At 39.4% G+C, this 22,068-nt stretch overlaps 1 protein-coding gene across 1 annotated transcript; it reads right to left on the reverse strand.

The window, feature by feature from the left end:
- Window positions 1-9,745: 9,745 nt before the first annotated feature.
- LOC141088615 (homeobox protein HMX3-like) lies at window positions 9,746-12,699 on the reverse strand. Its single transcript, XM_073574758.1, has 2 exons — window positions 12,449-12,699; window positions 9,746-10,767 (listed from the first exon to the last, which is right to left on the reverse strand). The coding sequence occupies exons 1-2, from the start codon at window positions 12,639-12,641 to the stop codon at window positions 10,223-10,225; spliced, it is 738 nt and encodes a 245-aa protein (XP_073430859.1). The 5' UTR covers window positions 12,642-12,699; the 3' UTR covers window positions 9,746-10,222.
- Window positions 12,700-22,068: the final 9,369 nt, after the last annotated feature.

Raw genomic sequence — 22,068 nt, forward strand, 5'->3', positions numbered from 1 at the left:
TTTCTTTTTCTTCTGTGCCCCTCCGTTCCAAAGTTATGTCCTCTGGAAATATAGATGATAATTTTCCGTTCAACCAACTGGGAGTATACCGCAGAAGTTCTTTGTGGGCGTGGTCATGTTTTGATTGGCCGGCATCAAAGGAGAAAACAAAGAACGCCCACAGAGAAGATCTGTGGTACACACCCAGTTGGATGAAGGGAACATTTTCTTTTTTATTTCTGATGGGCATAACTTTGGAATGAGGAGGCACAGAAAAAAATAAATAACTGTTCAAGAATTAGTGGAGCAGCAGTAATTAGATGAGGTAACAGTTCTAACTAAAATAAAAACTTAATGAAAGGTCCACTTTAAATCAGTGCGTCACGCCTTACATAAATCACAACACAATGGGGCAGATTTATGAAAAGATCTAAAAGAAAAACTGTCTTTGCTGCCAATAGCAACAGATCACATTGCAGCTTTTATTTTTCAAAATCAAACTTTAAAATGAAAGCAGTTGTTTGTCGCTATAGGCAACAATGACAATTTTTCTTTTGGATAGTTATATAAATATGTTCCTACCAGTTTTGCTCCTTTAAAAAAATTGTTTGCCAATCAAACAATTAAAACAGAGCTTTCAGGAGATTTCTTGTGTGTGATGCCCAGTTGCTCCATCACTGCATGGAGTCCCGGCAAGTATAAGTCAATTTAACGGAAGGTAAGGAGCAAGATGGAGCCATAGAAGGGGCCTTGTTTGAAAAAAGTGACATGGTCACTTAAAAGGAAGAATAACACACTGTACACATCTAAATTTGAGGCCTTCCAGATGTTTGGCCCAGAAAGTTGGCCTACATGGCCCGTCTTTGGGGACAATTTTTTTTTTACTTAAATGCACATATTTGGGGCTAGTAATAATTTTTGCAACTTCAAGTTTGACACATCAGTTGTAGGGTTGAGCAAACCCGAATTTTAAAGTTCGGGATTCGTATCAGATACCTAGTGTCCGGTGTTGAACTCTGAACACAGAGTTCTCCTTAAGTCCGTCTTACATTTCGGGAGTTCAGGGAGGAGAGTAAGAGATATTTCCCACCTCCAAAGTTCAGGTCCCCATTGATTTCAATGAGGTTCAGGTGTTCAGGTTCAAGAATGGGTAAACTTCTGGTACCGCTCTTCCCGCGTCAGTAGCTTATCTCTAGGGGAACAATACGGTCGGCAGTCCAAAAATGGATATATGCCATAGACATCTTTAGCAACCGTCATTTGGCAGGCTCTCCCATACACATCAGAACGTCAGTCAAACCAATCGATACAGGTGGGTTCGGCCGACATAAGTCTAATGTGTATGGCCGGCTTCACAGAGACAACTTGGTGAATCCAAAGGTACAAGTTTTACATCTCATGCACATGCATGATTTTTTTTATCGCCTTTTTTTAGCTACTGTAAAATGGCAATTACAGGACTGCCAATCATCAAGCAGGTTGCAGTCGCTCGGTATCACCGGTCTCTAGATATAAACGCTCCTATATGGGATCGTTCACAAATTGCCTATTAGAAAACACTGCTATTTTGATGGGATATGTACATGCTCTATATGGCCGGAGGATTGAATCATTTTTATCTAAGGAAGGGGTTGATTCAGTCATGTAACAAAATATTAAAAAATGGAAAAGAATAAATCCTGGTCTAGATTTTTATCAAATTCTCTTGAACTGGTTGCGCGCCATGAAGAACCGTTTAACTGTTACTAATCCATGTGTAAATCTCCCAAAAAGACATTTAATATTCTTCAGTTTGGAACCAAACCAACATCTCTCCCAGCAGATCTCAAGTGTCTCATCTGAACTCCAGACATTTACATCAAAACAGAATTCGCTAGCGTTTGGCACCAGCGGTTTGTGATTCTTAGCCTGGAGAGTGCGAGGAATTAGGAGACGTTAAATCTGAGGCTGAATATTAAGCTGACTAAACTGGTATCCTGCTTCACAAGGTTGTCAGAGAAGGGATGGCTACAGATTGCTGGATATCAGGAAAATCGTTTGGACAAACACCATTATGAGTTATCTCAATTCCCGATATCGTGTTTAATTTCCTATATACTCTGAAGCCAGTGATCCACATGAGATAGCTGTCTGTTGATTAATGGCTCAGTTTTTCTCATACGAGTGTCATCCATATTTTTCACAGATAGCATTTGGACCTATTATAGTCTATGAGAACCACAGAGACTTGTCCAATATTGGCCCACGTATTGGATCAAAATCGGCAGTGCAAGTCTATGGATCCGAGAAAAAAGTTGGACAGCACTCAGATGTCATCCATGTGCTGTCCAATTTTCACAGACTGATAGGAGAAGCTGAAGATTTTTTTTCTTTTCATGCAAGAAAAATTGATGAAACTCTGAATCAAAAACCCTGATGAAGCTTGTACAGATTTTCTCACAGAGAAAATAACTGACAGCCCTTAGGAGTGGCCCACCATCAAATGTGCATGATGGTCTCCCAACTCTACCACGATGGATGATGCTGGCTGAAGAGAAGGATCAGGGCGTTTGAATACACACCTGTGTCTTTTGCGCTCCAGTTAGGGCAACATTCACACGTTGAGTATTTGGACAGTATTTTACATCAGTATTTGTAAGCAAGAATCAGGAGTGGCATATAATAAGGAGGAGTGTAATGCGAGAAAGCATCACATTGCACTCTGATCAATGCTATTAAATGAGTCACTTCTCACTTGTGAGTTTTTTATCAGCTTCGATAGGACTGATAAAAAAGCACGGCATGCTGAGAGTGAATCACACTCACCAATGCCATGGAGCCTCCCAGCCTATTAATAACAGCTAACATCTGCCTACTTAGACTTTACTGGTTATTAAGACGGGGGAGCCCTGAAAAAAATTATGTGCAGTTCCCCCTATTTTTAATAACCAGCAAAGGCTAAGCAGACAGCTGTTGGCTGATATTAATAGGCTGGGAAGGTCTATGAATATTGTCTCTTCCTAGCCTAATAAGACCAGCCCTCAGCCACTCCATAAATTGTGCATCTATTAGATGCGCCAATTCTGGTGCTTAACCTCGGCTCTTCCCAATTGCCTTGGTGTGTTGGCAATCGAGGTAATGGGTTTGTGGGGTTGATGTAAGCAGCGATCTGCTTTCCATTGGCTGGTTATTAAGAATTTGGGGGACCACAAGCCATTTTTGTCATTTATGTATTCATTTATTAGCTAAATATGTGTACAGTAAGCTACACAAATGGCACTAATAATGTATCTCAAGATCTTTCGGTCTCTCTATCTATTGTATTTATCCATTCTATCTATTGATCTATCGATCTATCTATGTATCTCATATCTATCTATTGATCTATGTATATCTGTATATAACATTGCTTTATTAGTTAGAAAACTAGTTTTAAATGACATATAGAATTACAGTATGTAAAAGTTGATGTTAAAAACGCATTTCATATGGTTGTCATACGGATGCTAGTTGAGAAAAATTGCATTATAATCGTCCTACTTTTCTGGATCAACATCGAACCGATTTTTTCATACACCAATGTGACTCCAGCCTAATAGAAACACCTCTTTGGTATTTTTTACCCACTCCTGGTTTTGGATTACAAATGCTGATGTAAAATACTGACCAAATACTGAACATGTGAACATGGCCTAAGTAAGCTGCTGCCAAAACTGTCTGGCTGTGACTATTTCAGCTTTCCTCATAATGAACAAATTAGCGTTCATGTGAACATTGGAGTCAGGAGAGATAGTTGTCGGGTAGATTTGCACCAACAATTGTCCCACTTCGGACTTTCCACTTGGCAAATTTGCTGGCCACATGTTAACGATAGCAATGAGCAAGCTCCTTTTTTTAATTTCATATAATGTGGATGTAATATAGGTGCATGCACCAATTTGTCAAAATGTTTGACACAACCTCCACCAAAAACCGGTGCACATTGGCTGATAAATTCCCCTTCCCCAATGAGTATTCGATTTTGCAGATTTTCTGCACCATTTCTGCACATATTAGATAAATTATGTTGCTTGCAGTTTTTTTTTCACTGCATTTTTAGCGCATTTTTTTACATCCATTTTTCTCTCATTTTTCACGCCGCGGGTTTTTGTCTCATTTTGATCTATCTTGTTTTAAATAACGTTGTTTTGTTTTTGATAATTCTTGGTATTCGGCTTTGACAAAACCTCATTGATACAGTCATGTGTGGATAACATGCCTGTGTGTTTTGTATCTGCGGATCTTCCACAGTCTATGGAAAAAATCTGCGCATAAAACTCAGTGTACCCACAAGAGAAATTGACATTTTGCAGATTTCAAAAATGCACCGCAGGTCGGTTTGCACTGTGTAAAAAAAAAGAATATTATGTATGAAATTTCTATCAATTCTGTCCACTTAATAATATGCTGAGCGGAGGATAATTTTTGGACTTATGAGTCAATACTTTTAAACGTTGCTAAAAAAAAAAAAAACATTACTTTTTAAATACAATTTTTGGTGACTTTTTGATTCTGCACCTGTGTCTTATAGTTCCGGCAATGTTTTTTTTTTTTTAAACAGTGTTTAAAAGTATTGACTCATAAGTCCAAAAATTATCCCCTGCTCAGCATACTATTATTTCTATTGCACTATAAGACAGTTGTAATGGGATTACTAGTTTTATGTAACAGTAAAGAGAGGTGAAATTGAGGCAGCATGTTACGATAAACTTACATTCAGGCTAAGTTCACGCGACCGTATAAAAAAATTGCCAAAGTCATTCAGAAAACTAGGACGATTTTTTTTCTCACTTGTCATCATTCTGTTTTTTTTTACAGCAGGAGCTATTAATCATTTACAGTTTAATGTGTTACAGAATTGTAATGTATCCATAAAAATCGGATGCTGTACCGTGGCTCAGATTATTTTTGAGCACCCAAACATTTGAATGGGCAAGTCTTGTACGGTTTACATTAGAAGCGAGGGCACACTGCGATTATTTTCATGCGCAGTTTTAGTCATTGAAAAAAAATCGCTCATCTGCACTGCCCCATAGAATAACATTGGTCTGAGCGCTGTCCATGCGCTGTCCGCTTTTTCACAGGCAGCACTCGGACCTAAAATACATTTTGCTGTGTGACCCTGCCCATTATAGTGTGAGTAGTAATAATAGGAGCAGCATTAATACTGCAGCCACCATGATCTCACGTGGTGAAGTCTCTATCTTGTAGCCCTCATCCTCCTTCCTTCTGCCTCCCTCAGCTTTCTTTCAGCGCAGTCTCTTGACCCAGGAACCTTCTCTTGATTGTTTAGCCTAAGGAAGAAAGAATTGTTTTCCCTCTCTGTCTGCTGATCCAATTAGGAACGGAGACAATTACTTCTAATAACTGCTAATTGTGTGTGCCCGAAAAGGAGGAGAGGCGTAAGAGAGCAGAGGGGGACAGGAGGCCTCAGTAACGTGACACCAGAAAAAGATCTGTCTCATATCTATCTATCTATCTATTTATCTGTATATCTATGTGTATACAGTATATATATATATATATATATATCCATGCGTCTATATCTATCTATCTCATATATATCTATCTATGTATCTATGTATGTATAATCTATCTATGTATATATATCCATGTGTCTATGTCTATTTATCTGTCCACATTCTATTTATCCAAATATCTATTTACCTCATACCTATGTACATCATCATTTTATTATTTCTATATATGTATTTATTCATCTATTTATATATCTATCTATCCAAATATCTATCATCCAATTATTTATATGTATTTATCTATATATATAAGTGTGTATATATACATATTTGTTTACTGTTAACGATATCTATAACTTTGTATGTAACCCCCCTTCTCATGTACAGCACCATGGAATTATTGGCGCTATACAAATAAATAATAATAATATATATACATATTATACGTGCATACACACATATGTACAGTATATATCCATTATCTATCTGTTTTCTATTTATCTACCTATCATATCTATCATCTATCTTTTCATACATATATATATATATATCACATACTTATGTCTCTATTTTTAATCTATTATCTATCTATCTTTTTCATCTATTTATCTATCATCTAGTTACATCTATGTATTTATCTCATATCTATTTATATATCTATTATCTATCTATATCTATCTATCATCTATCTATCATCTATCTATTATCTATCTACTATCCATCTATTATCTATCTATCTCTTTGTCTATTATATGCAATCTATCTATCTACTATCTATCTATCATCTATCTATTTAACATCTATCTATCTATCTACTATCCATCTATTGTCTATCTATCTATTATCTATCTACTATCCATCTATTGTCTATCTATCTCTCTGTCAATCTATTATCTATTATCTCATTATTTTTATCTGCTATCTGAAATGAAAATTAAGACTTCCCAAAGTAAATCAAAAGCCTTCCCTCCCTTGCTATGTGTGAGAGTAGAGAGTGTTGTGTGCCTCCCTCCAGGCTGCGCTTCACTCCCATAAGGAGCTGCTGTATGCACAGGAATGGAAGGCGATCGATTAATGTATATTTAGGTGATCGCTACCTGCACATTCCCTGCAAATGAAGACTGGGCTGTATTTACTGCTGACATAAAGCACAATAATAACACAGCATGAATTCAGGAGGCGCAAGATCCAGGGGAGAGTTGCCCTAAGGTCCAGCAATGGAAGAGGGGACTGAGAAGGCTTCTCCAAGTTATAAAGAATTAACATGGAGACATACGTATGGGCAGACATTCTTCTTCTTCTACATTCTTACATATAGATTGTTTGCTTTAACACTGCAAAGACTTCAATGTCCCAATCGTTTCACTACCTGATATATATGTATATATGTGCATACATAAATATATACACCTATTTTTTCATAAATGCCTATATATACTGTATATACATATATATATATATTATATAAATAATAGGCATTTATGAAAAAATACGTGTATATATTTATGTCATGTTATATTTATTTTTTTTATATATATATATTTATATCAATGGAACAGCACAATACCAATAGGCGGGTGCATGTCTCCTCAGCAAAGTATCCAAAAGTGCCCAAATCCAGACAAAGGGAAAAAAAAATAAATTTAGCACTCCAAAATTCAAGTTAAAAAGTGTGGTTTACTTCAAACCCACAGGTTGTGGCCACGCTTCTGCTCCCACTGAGCCTTTTTCAAGCCTTTTGAATTTTGGAGTGCTGTCTTCATTTTTTCCCTATATATGTATATGTATATATATATATATACATATATTTTTTTTCCTCCTATATATGTATATGTATATATTTATATACACATACACCAAATGGATCTTCCTTCTCTCTCTCTTTTGATCCGTCCATGTGATATTTGATTCTTATTTTTGCCTGTTTAATTTCAAAAAACCGTAAAAACAATAACAAAGCTTAAGTATCTAACGTCCCATAAAGTGACATTTAATGTAACTAATCTCATTCGAGGAAATAGAATGTAATATTAATTACAAATGTTTTGGCTTCGGTAGAGTATTATTTTTAAATATTGCCTTAAAAATAAGTTTCTTTGTTTTTTGTTTTTTGTTTTAATTAAATACGAATACCGTATCATTAAAAATGCGGATGAGAAGAAAAAAAAAAAAGAAACAAGAAACGATGTAAGGAAACCATCGGGTTGTGATCTGCCTGCCATGATTCTATACTATTCTCTATCCAGGGTGGATCCAGGCATCTGCCCCCAGACGGTCCCCAGAGCCATTCATAACTGAGTCATTAAGACCCTGATGACATCTAGATCTGATCTCATCATCTGCATGGGAAAAAAAACAGTCAGTCATGAAACAGTTAATAGATCTGGATTTCTAGGGTTATTCTGGAGAGAGCAGGTAGTGATGCATGAGAGCAAAAAAGGAGGAGAGAGATCAATGTCTGTGTCCTGGAGATCATCAAAAGAACAATGATAAAAAGAAGAAGAGGAAGGGAAAGAAAAAACAACCTGGATCTGTGTTATCGCTGACCTTGTGATTTGTGCCCTGCACCTGCCTGCTGTTAGGTGTGACCGCTGTAATTAACGCGCACATTCCTCCGTGGATTATCTGCTCCACACGGAGACCGTCAGCAAGCAGGGAGGAAGGCTACAGGTTTTTCAGGTGCACTCTGGCGCTGGAGATCATCCCGTCACTGGGTTAGTTAGGTAGATTTTATTACTATCAGCTTGATTAGAAATATTGAAAGGTTTATATAAAAATAAGAAATATTTACCTTCATATTTTGGATTATTTATCATCCAACACATTTTTTTTTTAATAATAATGTGTATTCGGGGCTCGTATACCTGGAGGTGTAGATCGGATTAAGGTCCTTCTATGAGACCGAAACGTCACACAATCCGCCATTAACAGATTGCCGGATTCTACTCTTTCTCCATATATATGGCACAGTTACAAGGTTAGTGCTTGCAGGGGACTTTACTACTTCTGGACAGCCATTGGCATTGTTGTGGGACTGACCATTAAAATGGAAGACCAAAGTCAGTATCACGATTGTGCCAATGTGTCTACATAATAAAATCCCCTGCGAGGATTAATACCAACAAGAACGTCCATAGTAGTCATATACTAATATTGTATTATATATATTATCTACATAATTAAAGGTACGTTTTATGGAAGAGAAATAATACTATATATATGTATGATTTACAATTATATATACATGTGTAATGTATGTGCATATGTTTATATTCCTTTCTTATATATAAAACTTCCTTACTTTCAGTGTGAGATAAAATATAAAAAGAGCGAATAAGAATGAAGAGTGTGGACTTTACTCAGCCCAAGACGCAATGTTTCGGTTCACAGAACCTTTTCAAGCCTTGGAAATGCTCTGTTAGGTTACCACTTGGGCTGAATAAGTCCACACTCTTTTCCATCTGTTTTTGGAGTGCTGCATTGCTCTTTTTATGTTTTATATTCTGCAAAAATTGAATATTTCTTTGGGAGGAGTCTCATCATCCCCTGCATTCAACAGTGGTGCTGTTCTATTATTTATTTGCATAGATATGAGATAGATAGATAATAGATAGATAATAAATAGATACATAATAGATAGATAAAAGATTAATAGATGATTGATAGCTAGATACATAGATAAATAGATAAATAGATAGATAGATATTTAATGAATAGTTAGATATGAGATAGATAATAGATAGATAGATAGATAGATAGATAGATAGATAGATAGATAGATAACAGATAGATAGATGATAGATAATAGATAGATAATAATAATAGATAGATGATAGATAATAGATAGACAGATAGATAGATAGATAGATAATAGATAGATAGATAGTAGATAGATAACAGATAGATAGATAGATAGATAGATAGATCTGTGGATAGATAGGTAATAGATAGATAGATAGATAGATAGATAACAGATAGATAGATGATAGATAATAGATAGATAGATAATAACACATAGATAGATGCTAGATAATAGATAGATAATAGATAGATAACAGATAGATAGATAGATAACAGATAGATAGATAATAGATAGATAGATAGATAGATAGATAGATAGATAGATAGATAGATAGAATTTTGCTGTCACAGTCAGGACAGCTCTGCACAATATCACACACTAATCCTCTTTTCATATCTATTGTATATTTTATTTAATAATCTTGTTTTTTTTTAAAAAAAGAGCATTTTCATATTTACAGTCCTGTAAAAATTGCATTTTTTTTTGTTCATAATTAAGACAATATTCGCAGATCTGAGACACTGATCTTGGTGAGGGGGAATCCGTGATCTTTGGTTAGAAGGACATATCGTGATAATGATGACCCTGTCGTGCTGCAGTCATACATTAACCCACTGAGCGCCGGCGCCCCCGCAGAGCGCTGCCTGCCTCTCAGCCAGGTCCCAGGTCTATGGAAGAAGAGGAGGCGATTCATCAGAAAGTGCACAGAGAGGACGATCATCTCCCTCCTTATATAGATTTGCATAGGACGTATTTAAATTAGAGCTTGTTGGTTGGAAGATGGGGTTCAGTTTGTAAAAAAATATACAAAAATAAGTGTACATGCTGTTATATCGAGAGCAATAACATATATATATATAATAAAAAAAATCCCTGCCACCCCCATGAGGGGATGACTCAAACTCTGATTCCTAATGTCCAGCAGTGTCACAAAAGTGAGCAGTCTTTATACATCTCCATCTGCTAGGCTGTAGTATTTGCCTGGATTTGGGAAGCACAGGTAGGGAATGTTGGTCCCAGGGTAGAGGACAGGGAAGGACATGGGGAGGACACATCGACTCAAGAATGAGGTGTCTTTGTAGATGACTGGTAAGTCCCCATTGGGTTCTCCTGCTCCCGGAGCCTCCAGTTCTGCTGACATTTGTCTTTTCAGCTTATTCCTTCTGTTCTGGAACCAGATCTTCACCTGGGTCTCAGTCAATTGTAGAGAATTGGCCAGACAGGCCCTCTCGGCGCTGCTCAGGTAACGCTTCATGTCAAAGGTGGTCTCCAGCTGGAAGATCTGGCTCTTAGAGAAAATGGTGCGAGTCTTCTTCTTGGCCAAAAGCTTGTTCTTTTTGTTGAGCTGATCACCAGGAGATGGAGAAGGTCCATCTTCCAGGCTGTCAGGGCTTTCTGTCCTGCAGGGTAAGTCTCTAAACTTGGCAGACTGCTCTGAACAGTAGTTAAGGCAATGGGCGTTAGTGGTGGTCAGGAGACAAGTTCTGCTACCTGTAGGGGAGCAAAGGGAGACTGGTCACAGGGTGCAGTGGGGAGAAGGGTCTGACCCCCTAATTCAGAAGCTCCTAGATATGGAAGATATGGGGCAAATAGTTCATATATTTTATATACTAGATTCAGATCAGTTCTACTGTTTTTAATACAAAATGTATCACAAACTTCTAGACCTGTAGGAAAGGTTATCCATGGCAGAAAATAATGCCAGAATGACGTGTGACAATATAGCACAGCCGGTGAAATATACAGCATGCAAGTTAACATATATATTCACAGAACTAGTATCATATTTCATGATCATGATGTATTTATTTGTTGCTTTTTTCTCAATTTATACTGATTTTATCCCTTTTTTTGGCATTTAGGTTTAATCTCATAACTTGTTTATTTGTTATTTGTTTCCACTATTTATTAACATTTCTTATCTTCATGATGTTCTGTGCTTCCTTTATCGATTCTGGTGCAATATAGGAATGTAACACTAATGTCACAAGCAGCACAGGGAACGGTAGGGAGCTGGAGACAGAAGGAGGACAGAGGGGTCCTTCCTCCATACCTCTGTCCAGTCTGGGATAGGTGCTGCTGAGTTTACAAAGGTCGGGACTTTGGAAGCAGCAGTGTGTGGACACCTGACCGGGAGATCTCACAGGCTGGGAAAGCATGGCCATGCTGGGTCTTGTAGTGCTACAACCGCTGCGAAGCCTCAGGTCCTGTAATCCTGGATTAGTGATGTGTCATGGAGGCTTCTCCATGTGCTGCCGATAGTGTCCCCCGTGCTGTGCTGCTCTCCCAGCTGCAGAGATTCTCAGCGCTGACAGCAGGAGAGAGAGTGTGGAGCAGAGGCGGCCCCAGCACACTCAGCTCTGCTGCCCCGCACACTCAGCTCTGCTGCATCATATACATATGTGCATGCTCACAGATATAGTCGTATATAACTGCTGTGTGCGAGAGTATATATATATATATACACACATATAATAGAGAGACACATTCATCTGTGTGTACCTAACTATATATTTATATAACTGCTGTGTATGTGTGTATGCATATATATATATATATATATATATATATATATATATATATACATACATATAATAGAGACATAGATTTGTGTGTGTATCTACCTATATATGTTTGTTTATATGTACAGTAGAGATATACATGTCTGAAATGCCTGTGTGTGTATGTATGTATATATATATATATATATATATATATATATATATATCTCTGGTATTGGTATATATAATATATAAACATATACATATATGCATAAATATTGATATATATTCACACATGCACATATACATAGATGAGCATAAAACACACATATACATATCAATGCAAACATATCTATATATATATATACATACACACATCATTTACATGGACTATATACAGTATATATATATATGTGTGTGTATGTATCTCAGTTTCTCATGTAAATATACAGCCACCTTGTACAATGTCTGGACCTCTTGTGTGACTAGCTGTATATCACTATATACCTGGATCTCAGCAGTGGAGATTATTTTAGAGATCATATCACTCTGCAGGATATGCCATGTAGATACAGAGACAATACATATCGCCATAGCAGGCAGCCGCTTCTGACAGCTGTGTTGGCCCAAGAACTAACAATTTCCCCCAGTGTAAAGAGACAGCTCTGTACCTTGTGCTTGGTAAAGGGCTATCCCCCGGTCACTGAGCTGGGCGTCCTCCTCATCCTCCTCTCCTCTGGGCTGGATGAAGGCTCTGTGCGGCTTGGTGCTGCTGGGGTCCACTCTCCTGGAGTTGAGCTTGAGGATACTGTCTATGGTGAAGCTGAAGGACACTGGTCTGCAGGCATCCTGGCTCTTACTCATGGTAGTGGAGTGGAGGAAGAGCTGGGAATTATCTAGCAGCACACATGCAGCAGCTCCCTCTGCCCCAGCACTGGCAGCATTGCTCACACATAGGACAAGGGGACAGGAGCAGCAGTGAATGGAGGCAGCTCCTATTGCATGACACAGGGGGAGAGGTGGAGCAATCACTGCACTCACTGCCTGCCCAGCACTGGCCTCCACTCATCACTCTGTCACCAGGTTTATTTGGGGTGAATCAGAAAGTCCTATGTGACCAAAGCAGAAGCCATCACCATCATCATCATCATCATCATCATCATCAATCTTCACACCAGCCATGAGCTGCACCAATACCAGTGACACTGTAATACAGAACTGTCTCCAAGATAGATGGATGGATGGACAGAAAGATATGATATAGATATGAGATGGATAGGATGGGATATTAAGTGCTAATTATCATTGTTTTTTTATTTTATGAAGTTCTTTAAGGCTCATGCAGCTGAGGGTATAAGTTGGACATGTTGTATGACTTTAGATCAGAGAGTACAGGGGCTGACCTATGCTATTCACTAGGGCTGTTCAGATTATTATTTTTTTTATCTTGGTCCAACTCTCTGCGAAAAAAAAATCACAGCATGTACTAAGGTCTCAGATGAGATTCGCCCTTTTATGTCTATGGGTGCGGAAAAAAAAGAAGGAAAAAAAATGGATCCCACATGGAACGTCAGCGCGGCATCCGATTATTACGGACACATTTCCATTATAAACCTAGGAAACTGTATGATATCATGTTGATTTTTGTAGTGTAGATGTATAAAAATAGATGGCACACGGACGTTACACGGATGTCACGCAGATGTAAGAAGCCGACATCTGAATGGCTCACGGATGAAATTCAGATGAAAAGTCGTTGAAAATCGTCCAAGTTTTCTGGATGAAATTTGGATGATTTTTCATAGGTCTGCAGGAACCTAAATCAGTGAAAGTTTAAACAGACTAATTTAAATATATAGACAGTTGACCAATATATGAAAGATTGAGATAGATACATACAGGTATCACATACTGGTTCCCTCTTTTGGTCTAGTTTTAATCTTACATCTGAGTAAGCCCTTCACAGTTCTGTGCCATCCATAAAGAAGAGGATATATCTGAGAGCCGACCCAAGTAACCCAGTGGCTGCCTTTCCAATTGTGTGTGTACTTAAAAGCATAAGGTATTTTGGATTGATGGATAGATGGATGGGTGGATGGATGGATGGATGGATGGATGGATGGGTGGATGGATGGATGGATGGATGGGTGGGTGGGTGGGTGGATGGATGGGTGGGTGGGTGGGTGGATGGATCGATGGATGGGTGGGTGGGTGGATGGATGGATGGGTGGATGGATGGATGGATGGATGGGTGGATGGATGGATGGATGGGTGGATGGATGGGTGGGTGGGTGGATGGATCGATGGATGGGTGGGTGGGTGGATGGATGGATGGGTGGGTGGGTGAATGGAGGGAGGGAGGGATGGATGGGTGGGTGGGTGAATGGAGGGAGGGAGGGATAAATGGATGGATGAATGGAGGGGTGTATGGATGGAAGGATAGGAGAAAGGAGGGATGGATGGATTGGTGGATAAGTGAATAGGTGATTGGAGCCATAACTGGATTGATGAATGGATGGATGGGCGAATAGACGGATGGATGGATGGATGTGTGGATGAGTGAATGGAGAGATGGATGGAAGGATGGGTGAATGGACGTATGCATTGGTGTATGGAAGGATGAATGGGTGGATGGGTGAATAGGTGGTTGGAGGGAGGGATGGATAGATTGGTGGATGGATGGAAGGATAAATATATGGAGTCATGTATTGCCAATGACCATCAAGAACAATATTGATTCTGTACAATGATCACACCAGGAGACCTTCTGTGGTTCTGAGACAAATAGTTCTAGGAAGATGGCCGTTGTGGTGCTGCATATAGAATGCGTCACTGAGAAGGATTTAAAGACATTTTTGAGATTTTAGAATATTATTCGTGCACATAGATGGCTTATATCTATGGGATTCCCATGCACCTGTTAATGCCACATGACAGACCCATAGGTACTCCATATACTGCCATCTGCTGACCCTTTTCTTCTAGAAGCAATGATTCTAAATATTATGGTGTCCACACATATTCAAAAGCTGGTGGTTGAACCCTCATTTGAGTGACAATTATTTCTCCTGACTCGTTTGAGAACAATTTTCTTGATTTTACAATGGGGGGAGAGGAATGATTCTCCCCGAGACGCCTACTGGCAGCAGTCTGTATACGCTGGGTACGAGGATGGGGCATGTTGAAATTCCAGATACCCAGGCCTTCTTTCCCTGACATTAGAGATTTGTAAGATCCTTGTGCACATTAGATTATTATCAATCTATCCCAACAATATTGGTGGGCTTTGCTTTATATGTATGTGCACCTTTATACTGACATCTTTTATATTTATTCATTTCTCTTCAGCCAAATATCTTACCGCTATATCTCATCCTTATCTAATAGCCTCAGGCTTATAATATACAGTACATGCACAGGATCTGTAGCACATGACAATAGGTATGACTTAGGCTAACTTCACATTGGGCATTTTTTTTTCTGCTAATATTCACCTGCGTTTTACCTTGCCAGCAAAGAGTGTGAGATTTCAGAAATCTCATGCAAACACACACATTGTTTTTTTTTTCATCAGTATTTTGTCCTTTGCACGGTTTATTAGACATAGAACTTGTCACTTCTTTCAGCATTTTCTCAGCATGATTATTGTTATTCTGTAATGTCTTTTATTGTCTGTCCAAGTCCCCTCTAAACTGTAAAGTGCTGCAGAATATGTTGGCACTATAGAAATAAAATTATTATTACTAAAGGGAACAAAACATCAGAGATCCCCACTAGATGCTGTTATCAGTGCTTTTTTAGCCTCCTAGTAGCCTTTTTTTGCTTGTTTGCTTGTGGAGAAAAAATCAAAAAGTTTCTCCACCTTCTCTATGAAAATTAGACGGCACTTGGATGTCTTCTGAGCGTGGTCCGATGTTTTCCACGGACTCATAAACTTGATCCGAATGCGATCCGACAGTCTGAGGCAAATCGCGCTTGATGTAAATTATTTCCCAGAATCACTCAGTCCAAGCAAAAAGTGGGAGACGTTAAAAGGCTACATTGAATAACATGGGGACAAGAAGTGCTGTCCATCGAAATGATTGACGTCACTTGTCTGATTAAACCGGTCATGTGTCCGAGCACTAAGCGGTAAGTCCTGATGTCAGGTTACCTTTAAGGGCTCATACTCACTGGCGATTAAAAAAAGGTCCGATTTCTGGACTGTAAAAAAGGGTAGAGTGCTATGCGAGTGTCATGCGATTTATATGCGATTTTTAATCTTTCCATCCGTTTTCTATCCGTTTTACATCCGTTTGCAATCCATTTTTTTTTCCGCAGGAACTATTTTTCTACAGTCATTTACAGTGTTCTATACCACAGAATGGTGATGTATCCGTTTAAAATGGATGGAAAACGGATGGTCCATTTTTGGTCCGTTTTTCTAATCACACCCATTGACTTGCATTGGCAAAAATCGCAGCAAATCGCAGCATGCTGCGATTTTCTTCTCAGTCAGATTTTGGATGGGAAAAAAATCGCAAGTGAGATGTCACCCATTGACTAACATTGGTCAGAGTGCAATCCGATTTTAAATCGGATTGCAAACGTCCGATTTTATCGCCAGTGAGTATGAGCCCTATGAATGAAGTTAGATATTTACTGCTAGAATTATCTGGCTAGTTATGAATAAGAAATGTACACAGGAAACATCCAAAAATTATTCCAAAAGGTTGTCCCAAGCAAGATATAACAGGATATGCCATAAGAGTCCAATACATGCAAATCCCAGAACTGGGACCTGCATCCATCTTAAGAACGGTCCCTGGCATGTTCTATTGGGTACAGAGAGGCGGCCGCTCATGCACAATTCTCTTCCTTCACTTGTATGACAGCTCAAAAATTATCCAACAGTGTAATTTCCTGTGCTTCCATAAAAATAAATGGTGAAGATTGCACATGCGCAGCTACAGCCCTGCCCCTGACAGCGCAGCACAGCACCCTGCTCTAGAGATGACTGTGAACAGCATTTATCAATCCTTTATACCTCTGTTCCTGACCTGACACGTTTTATTTTTTTCTTTCCATACACACAGTTTAAAGAGCTGTACAAAAATGTTCTCGCCTGGATGTTCATATAATTTTTGTGCCTTTTTTTCGTGATACATGCAGCTTTATTTTTATGCCACTTTCACGGTCTCTCGTTTTTGCTGATATTTGGTGATAGCGGTGGAAAAACAAAGGAAATAAGTGTCTGATCTCACATTTTCCTTTTCTTATTTTTTTTTATAAATGCACAGGACTACCAAATTACATTTAAAAATTTGTTCCCCATTCTCTGACAAATATTTTTATATATCTGACACCTTTTCTTTTTTCATGTGTGCAGGTCTAGTAACTGCAATTTCGTTTCACAGTAACATTTTTATTTTTTATTTACATATATATTTATTTATTTTTAACCTGTTATTTGTTTTCCACTTATTTTACAAATTGTGACCCCATGAGGTCATAAAAAACCTTTGAGGGTCATTTTTTACATAATTTTATCTTTATCTTATTTCCCTTGTAACTGGGGCTGGTACACTAACCCAAGTTACAAGGGAAATGAAACCTCCCTGCTGTATAGTAGAGCTTTCTGTGTCTGCTAGGATCCAGCAGCGCTCCTGCTACCCCTCGATACACAGTGATCACTTGACCACTGTGTATGTAGGAGGAGGCTGTGGCAGCGCTCCCTATTACTGTGTACACATCGCTTGTTTGAAACTGTATATACAGCTAAAGAGAAGGCAGAGACGTATTAAGCTGTATCTGCCTTCTTTATGGGGACTCTAGCCGCCTCTGACAGCCTGACCTCTGCTCCTGCTGATCAGACATTGATCACCTATCCCTAGAATAGATAGTTAATGTTTCAGTAATGGACAACCTCTTTACGGCATCTGAACAATATCTGGGGGATCTTGCATTCTACCTACCATGATGAGGCCAAAGTCTTCTAATTGGATCCCAGCCAATAAGACAAGCCTTCCCTCTCCACACTCCCTGTAGAGTCTCAGGCTTTGTTGGCATCGATCCCTCCATGAGAATGAGCCTACGCTCTCCATACTCCCTGTAGAGTCTCAGGCTTTGTATGCATCGATCCCTCCATAGAATAAGCCTACCCTCTCCATACTCCCTGTAGAGTCTCAGGCTTTGTTGGCACTAATCCCTCCATGAGAATGAGCCTACCCTCTCCATACTCCCTGTAGAGTCTCAGGCTTTGTATGCATCGATCCCTCCATAGAATAAGCCTACCCTCTCCATACTCCCTGTAGAGTCTCAGGCTTTGTTTGCATCGATCCCTCCATGAGAATAAGCCTACCCTCTCCATACTCCCTGTAGAGTCTCAGGCTTTGTTGGCATCAATCCCTCCATGAGAATGAGCCTACCCTCTCCATACTCCCTGTAGAGTCTCAGGCTTTGTTGGCATCGATCCCTCCATGAGAATGAGCCTATCCTTTCCATACTCCCTGTAGAGTCTCAGGCTTTGTTGGCATCAATCCCTCCATGAGACTGAGCCTACCCTCTCCATACTCCCTGTAGAGTCTCAGGCTTTGTTGGCATCGATTCCTCCATGAGAATGGGCTTACCTTCTCCATACTCCCTGTAGAGTCTCAGGCTTTGTTGGCATCAATCCCTCCATGAGAACGAGCCTACCCTCTCCATACTCCCTGTAGAGTCTCAGACTTTGTTGTCATCGATCCCTCCAGGAGAATGAGCCTACCCTCTCCATACTCCCTGTAGAGTCTCAGGCTTTGTTGGCATTGATCCCTCCATGAGAACGAGCCTACCCTCTCCATACTCCCTGTAGAGTCTCAGACTTTGTTGTCATCGATCCCTCCAGGAGAATGAGCCTACCCTCTCCATACTCCCTTTAGATTCTCAGACTTTGTTGGCATCGATCCCTCCATGAGAACGAGCCTATCCTCTCCATACTCCTTGTAGAGTCTCAGACTTTGTTGGCATCGATCCCTCCATGAGAACAAGCCTACCCTCTCCATACTCCCTGTAGAGTCTCAGACTTTGTTGGCATCGATCCCTCCATGAGAATGAGCCTACCCTCTCCATACTCCCTGTAGAGTCTCAGGCTTTGTTTGCATCGATCCCTCCATGAGAATAAGCCTACCCTTCCATACTCCCTGTAGAGTCTCAGGCTTTGTTGGCATCGATCCCTCCATGAGAATGGGCCTACCCTCTCCATACTCCCTGTAGAGTCTCAGGCTTTGTTGGCATCGATCCCTCCATGAGAATGAGCCTACCCTCTCCATCCTCCCTGTAGAGTCTCAGGCTTTGTTTGCATCGATCCCTCCATGAGAATAAGCCTACCCTCTCCATCCTCCCTGTAGAGTCTCAGGCTTTGTTTGCATCGATCCCTCCATGAGAATAAGCCTACCCTTTCCATACTCCCTGTAGAGTCTCAGGCTTTGTTGGCATTGATCCCTCCATGAGAATGGGCCTACCCTTTCCATACTCCCTGTAGAGTCTCAGGCTTTGTTGGCATTGATCCCTCCATGAGAATGGGCCTACCCTCTCCATACTCCCAGTAGAGTCTCAGGCTTTGTTGGCATTGATCCCTCCATGAGAATGAGCCTACCCTCTCCATACTCCCTGTAGAGTCTCAGACTTTGTTGTCTTCGATCACGATGAACCCATAATGGATTTTCTGGAAAATAGAAAGTAAACAAATCCCACCATGAGAACACTCCCATTCCAGGCCTGACACATTGTAAAATATAGACGTGACATTCATGTGATGATATCACTGAAAATCAATCATCTATAAGTAAAAACAATAGACGTATTGTGCATATTGCAACATGATATTTGCCCTTATGGAGGATTTGGCACTATTAAAAAGTACAAGAAACCTAATGACAGTAAACAGGTATGTAAAAAAAAAGCTGTAACGTAATACATCAGGCGATGATGCTGCATATGTGCAGATCAGATTTTAGTTACTCATCTCAAAGGCAGATGGAAACGTCACAGATAATAATAATTAAAAAATATTAGAGGGGTTGTCTGAGCCTGATAGGGCATATGTAGATCATGTAGGTGCGGAATCCTGATATTGACCTTGCAAACCCATCCAGATATCACATGTGAATGGACACCAATGAATAAATACAAGTTACAGTATATGGAATCTCTTCCCATAAACCTACAGTATATATCATTCTGCTCATCTACTCCTCTATATACCATCCTGTCCACAAATGGGACTGCACGTACAATGTGACAGGATCCCTTTAAGCTCCTGGGACTCACAAGCGAGGTTTCTGAGCTCTGATACGCTCAAGGACTTGAGTTTGACTCCAATGTTTGCATTATTGTATTTTTTTAAGAAAATCACAAACTCAAAACCTAGAGAAGAAAAACCCCATATGCCTTGGTCATGTGTCAGCCAATCTGTCCATCAGAAGTCACATATGTCTCCTGACTCAGCTCTGCCAGACACTGATGGAAATGGCTTAGCTCCAATGGGAACCAAAGGATCAGGCCCTGGTCATAGAATCATAGAATCGTAGAGTTGGAAGGGACCTCCTGGGTCATCTGGTCCAACCCCCTGCTCAAAGCAGGATTCGCTAAATCATCCCAGTCAGATGTCTGTCCAGCCTCTGTTTGAAGACTTCCATTGAAGGAGAACTCACCACCTCCCGTGAACTCCAACTTGTCTCATCCTTTATTCCTCTGACATCATCTGGTCCCCAGACATACAAGCTCGCTGGCTGATCCAAATCGTTCTGGTGACCGTTAAAGGTTCATCCTTAAGAAAAACCCCTTTAAGACATTATATCTGTATTAGAGACCATAACGGAATTTACTTGCTGGGTGGATGCACTTTTTGGTTTTCTGCTTGTTTTCCTATGCCGGTTTTGTCTAGTTTGCCATTTTCTCTTGACCGCAGTGGACAGAGTCTTGGATGGATCCGATTTATTTCTTGAAAAAAATAGTTTTTATAAACAATGTGTCATCACATCAGACAATGGGATGATGTTTAAGTTGGCATTTATTCGGCTATTATGTAGTAAATGTATTTATCATTACTTTTAAGGGTTTTTTTTATTTATATATCACTGTATTAAAATATAAAATAAATCCAGAAATCTGTCAATTTTCACAATGGCCAATAGCCGAATACTGAACTCATACGTCCTGTTATTTTCAGCACCGACATAAACAGAGATAGACTGACTCTCACAATTTTCACATATACTGTAAATAGAGTTGTTATCAGTCATTGTACAGGAGGAGGAGGTGAGTTGTGACATCACCTATTGTGAATAGTGGATCCTGTGTTATTTACTGCATATAGAGCTGTTATAAGTCATTTTAAAGGAGGGAGAGAAGGTGAGCTGTGACATCCCATATTGTGATTAGTGGATCCTGTGTTATCTACTGTATATAGAGGTGTTATTAGTCATTGTACAGGAGGAGGTGAGCTGTGATATCACCTTTTGTGAATAGTGGATCCTGTGTTATCTACTGTATATAGAGGTGTTATCAGAAATTGTTCAGGAGGAGGAGAAGGTGTGCTGCAATATTCCACAGTGTGAATAGTAGATCCTATGTTACTTGCTCTATGTAGAGATGATCTCTATCATTTAAATTTTGCCTATGGTGAAAATAGTGAGACTGCTAAAAGTCTTCTGAACAGGATAGAAGTAGAAGTGCAATATAAAAAACAAGTCATCAGTCTGTAAATTGCAAAATTACAATTTTTTTCTTAATTTACTGTATATTGGGATACAGACAATTGAAAACAAGAAATACAAAAAAACATTTAGCATAGAAAGCTGATTAGCAATAACACACATTCCTAGCCATTTGTAATGCTGGCTGTTACGAAATAACAGATAAAGCATGAATGTCTGTATTCCACGCGCTTTATCACGTCCTGCAGAGAGAACACATTGGCCTGACTGCTTTCTGCTGTTCATAGTAAACTACCCGCTCCTGAATGTGATAGTTATAAGCTCCATGTTATGGCACATACATGTCCACACCATTTATTAATTTAACCATGTAATATTCTGTTCTGATTATTTTTTAAATATATTCTTATAGTGGTTGGAGCTTTTTTTTTTAGTTTTATAGAAAGCCCAAACTCCCATACATAGACATTTCTGACTGGTTGGAGCCACCACTAGGGGGAGCTTAGGGATAATACTGCACTCTACTTACTCAATCGGTCCGAGGAGAATATCTGACATCCGAACAGCCCCATAGACTGTCATAGGTACAAGTGCTATCTGTGAAAAAAAACGGATAA

The sequence above is a fragment of the Dendrobates tinctorius genome, unplaced genomic scaffold (assembly GCF_039654945.1).
Source record: "Dendrobates tinctorius isolate UK_male_01 unplaced genomic scaffold, ASM3965494v1 ptg000039l, whole genome shotgun sequence".
NCBI classification, from domain to species: domain Eukaryota; kingdom Metazoa; phylum Chordata; class Amphibia; order Anura; family Dendrobatidae; genus Dendrobates; species Dendrobates tinctorius.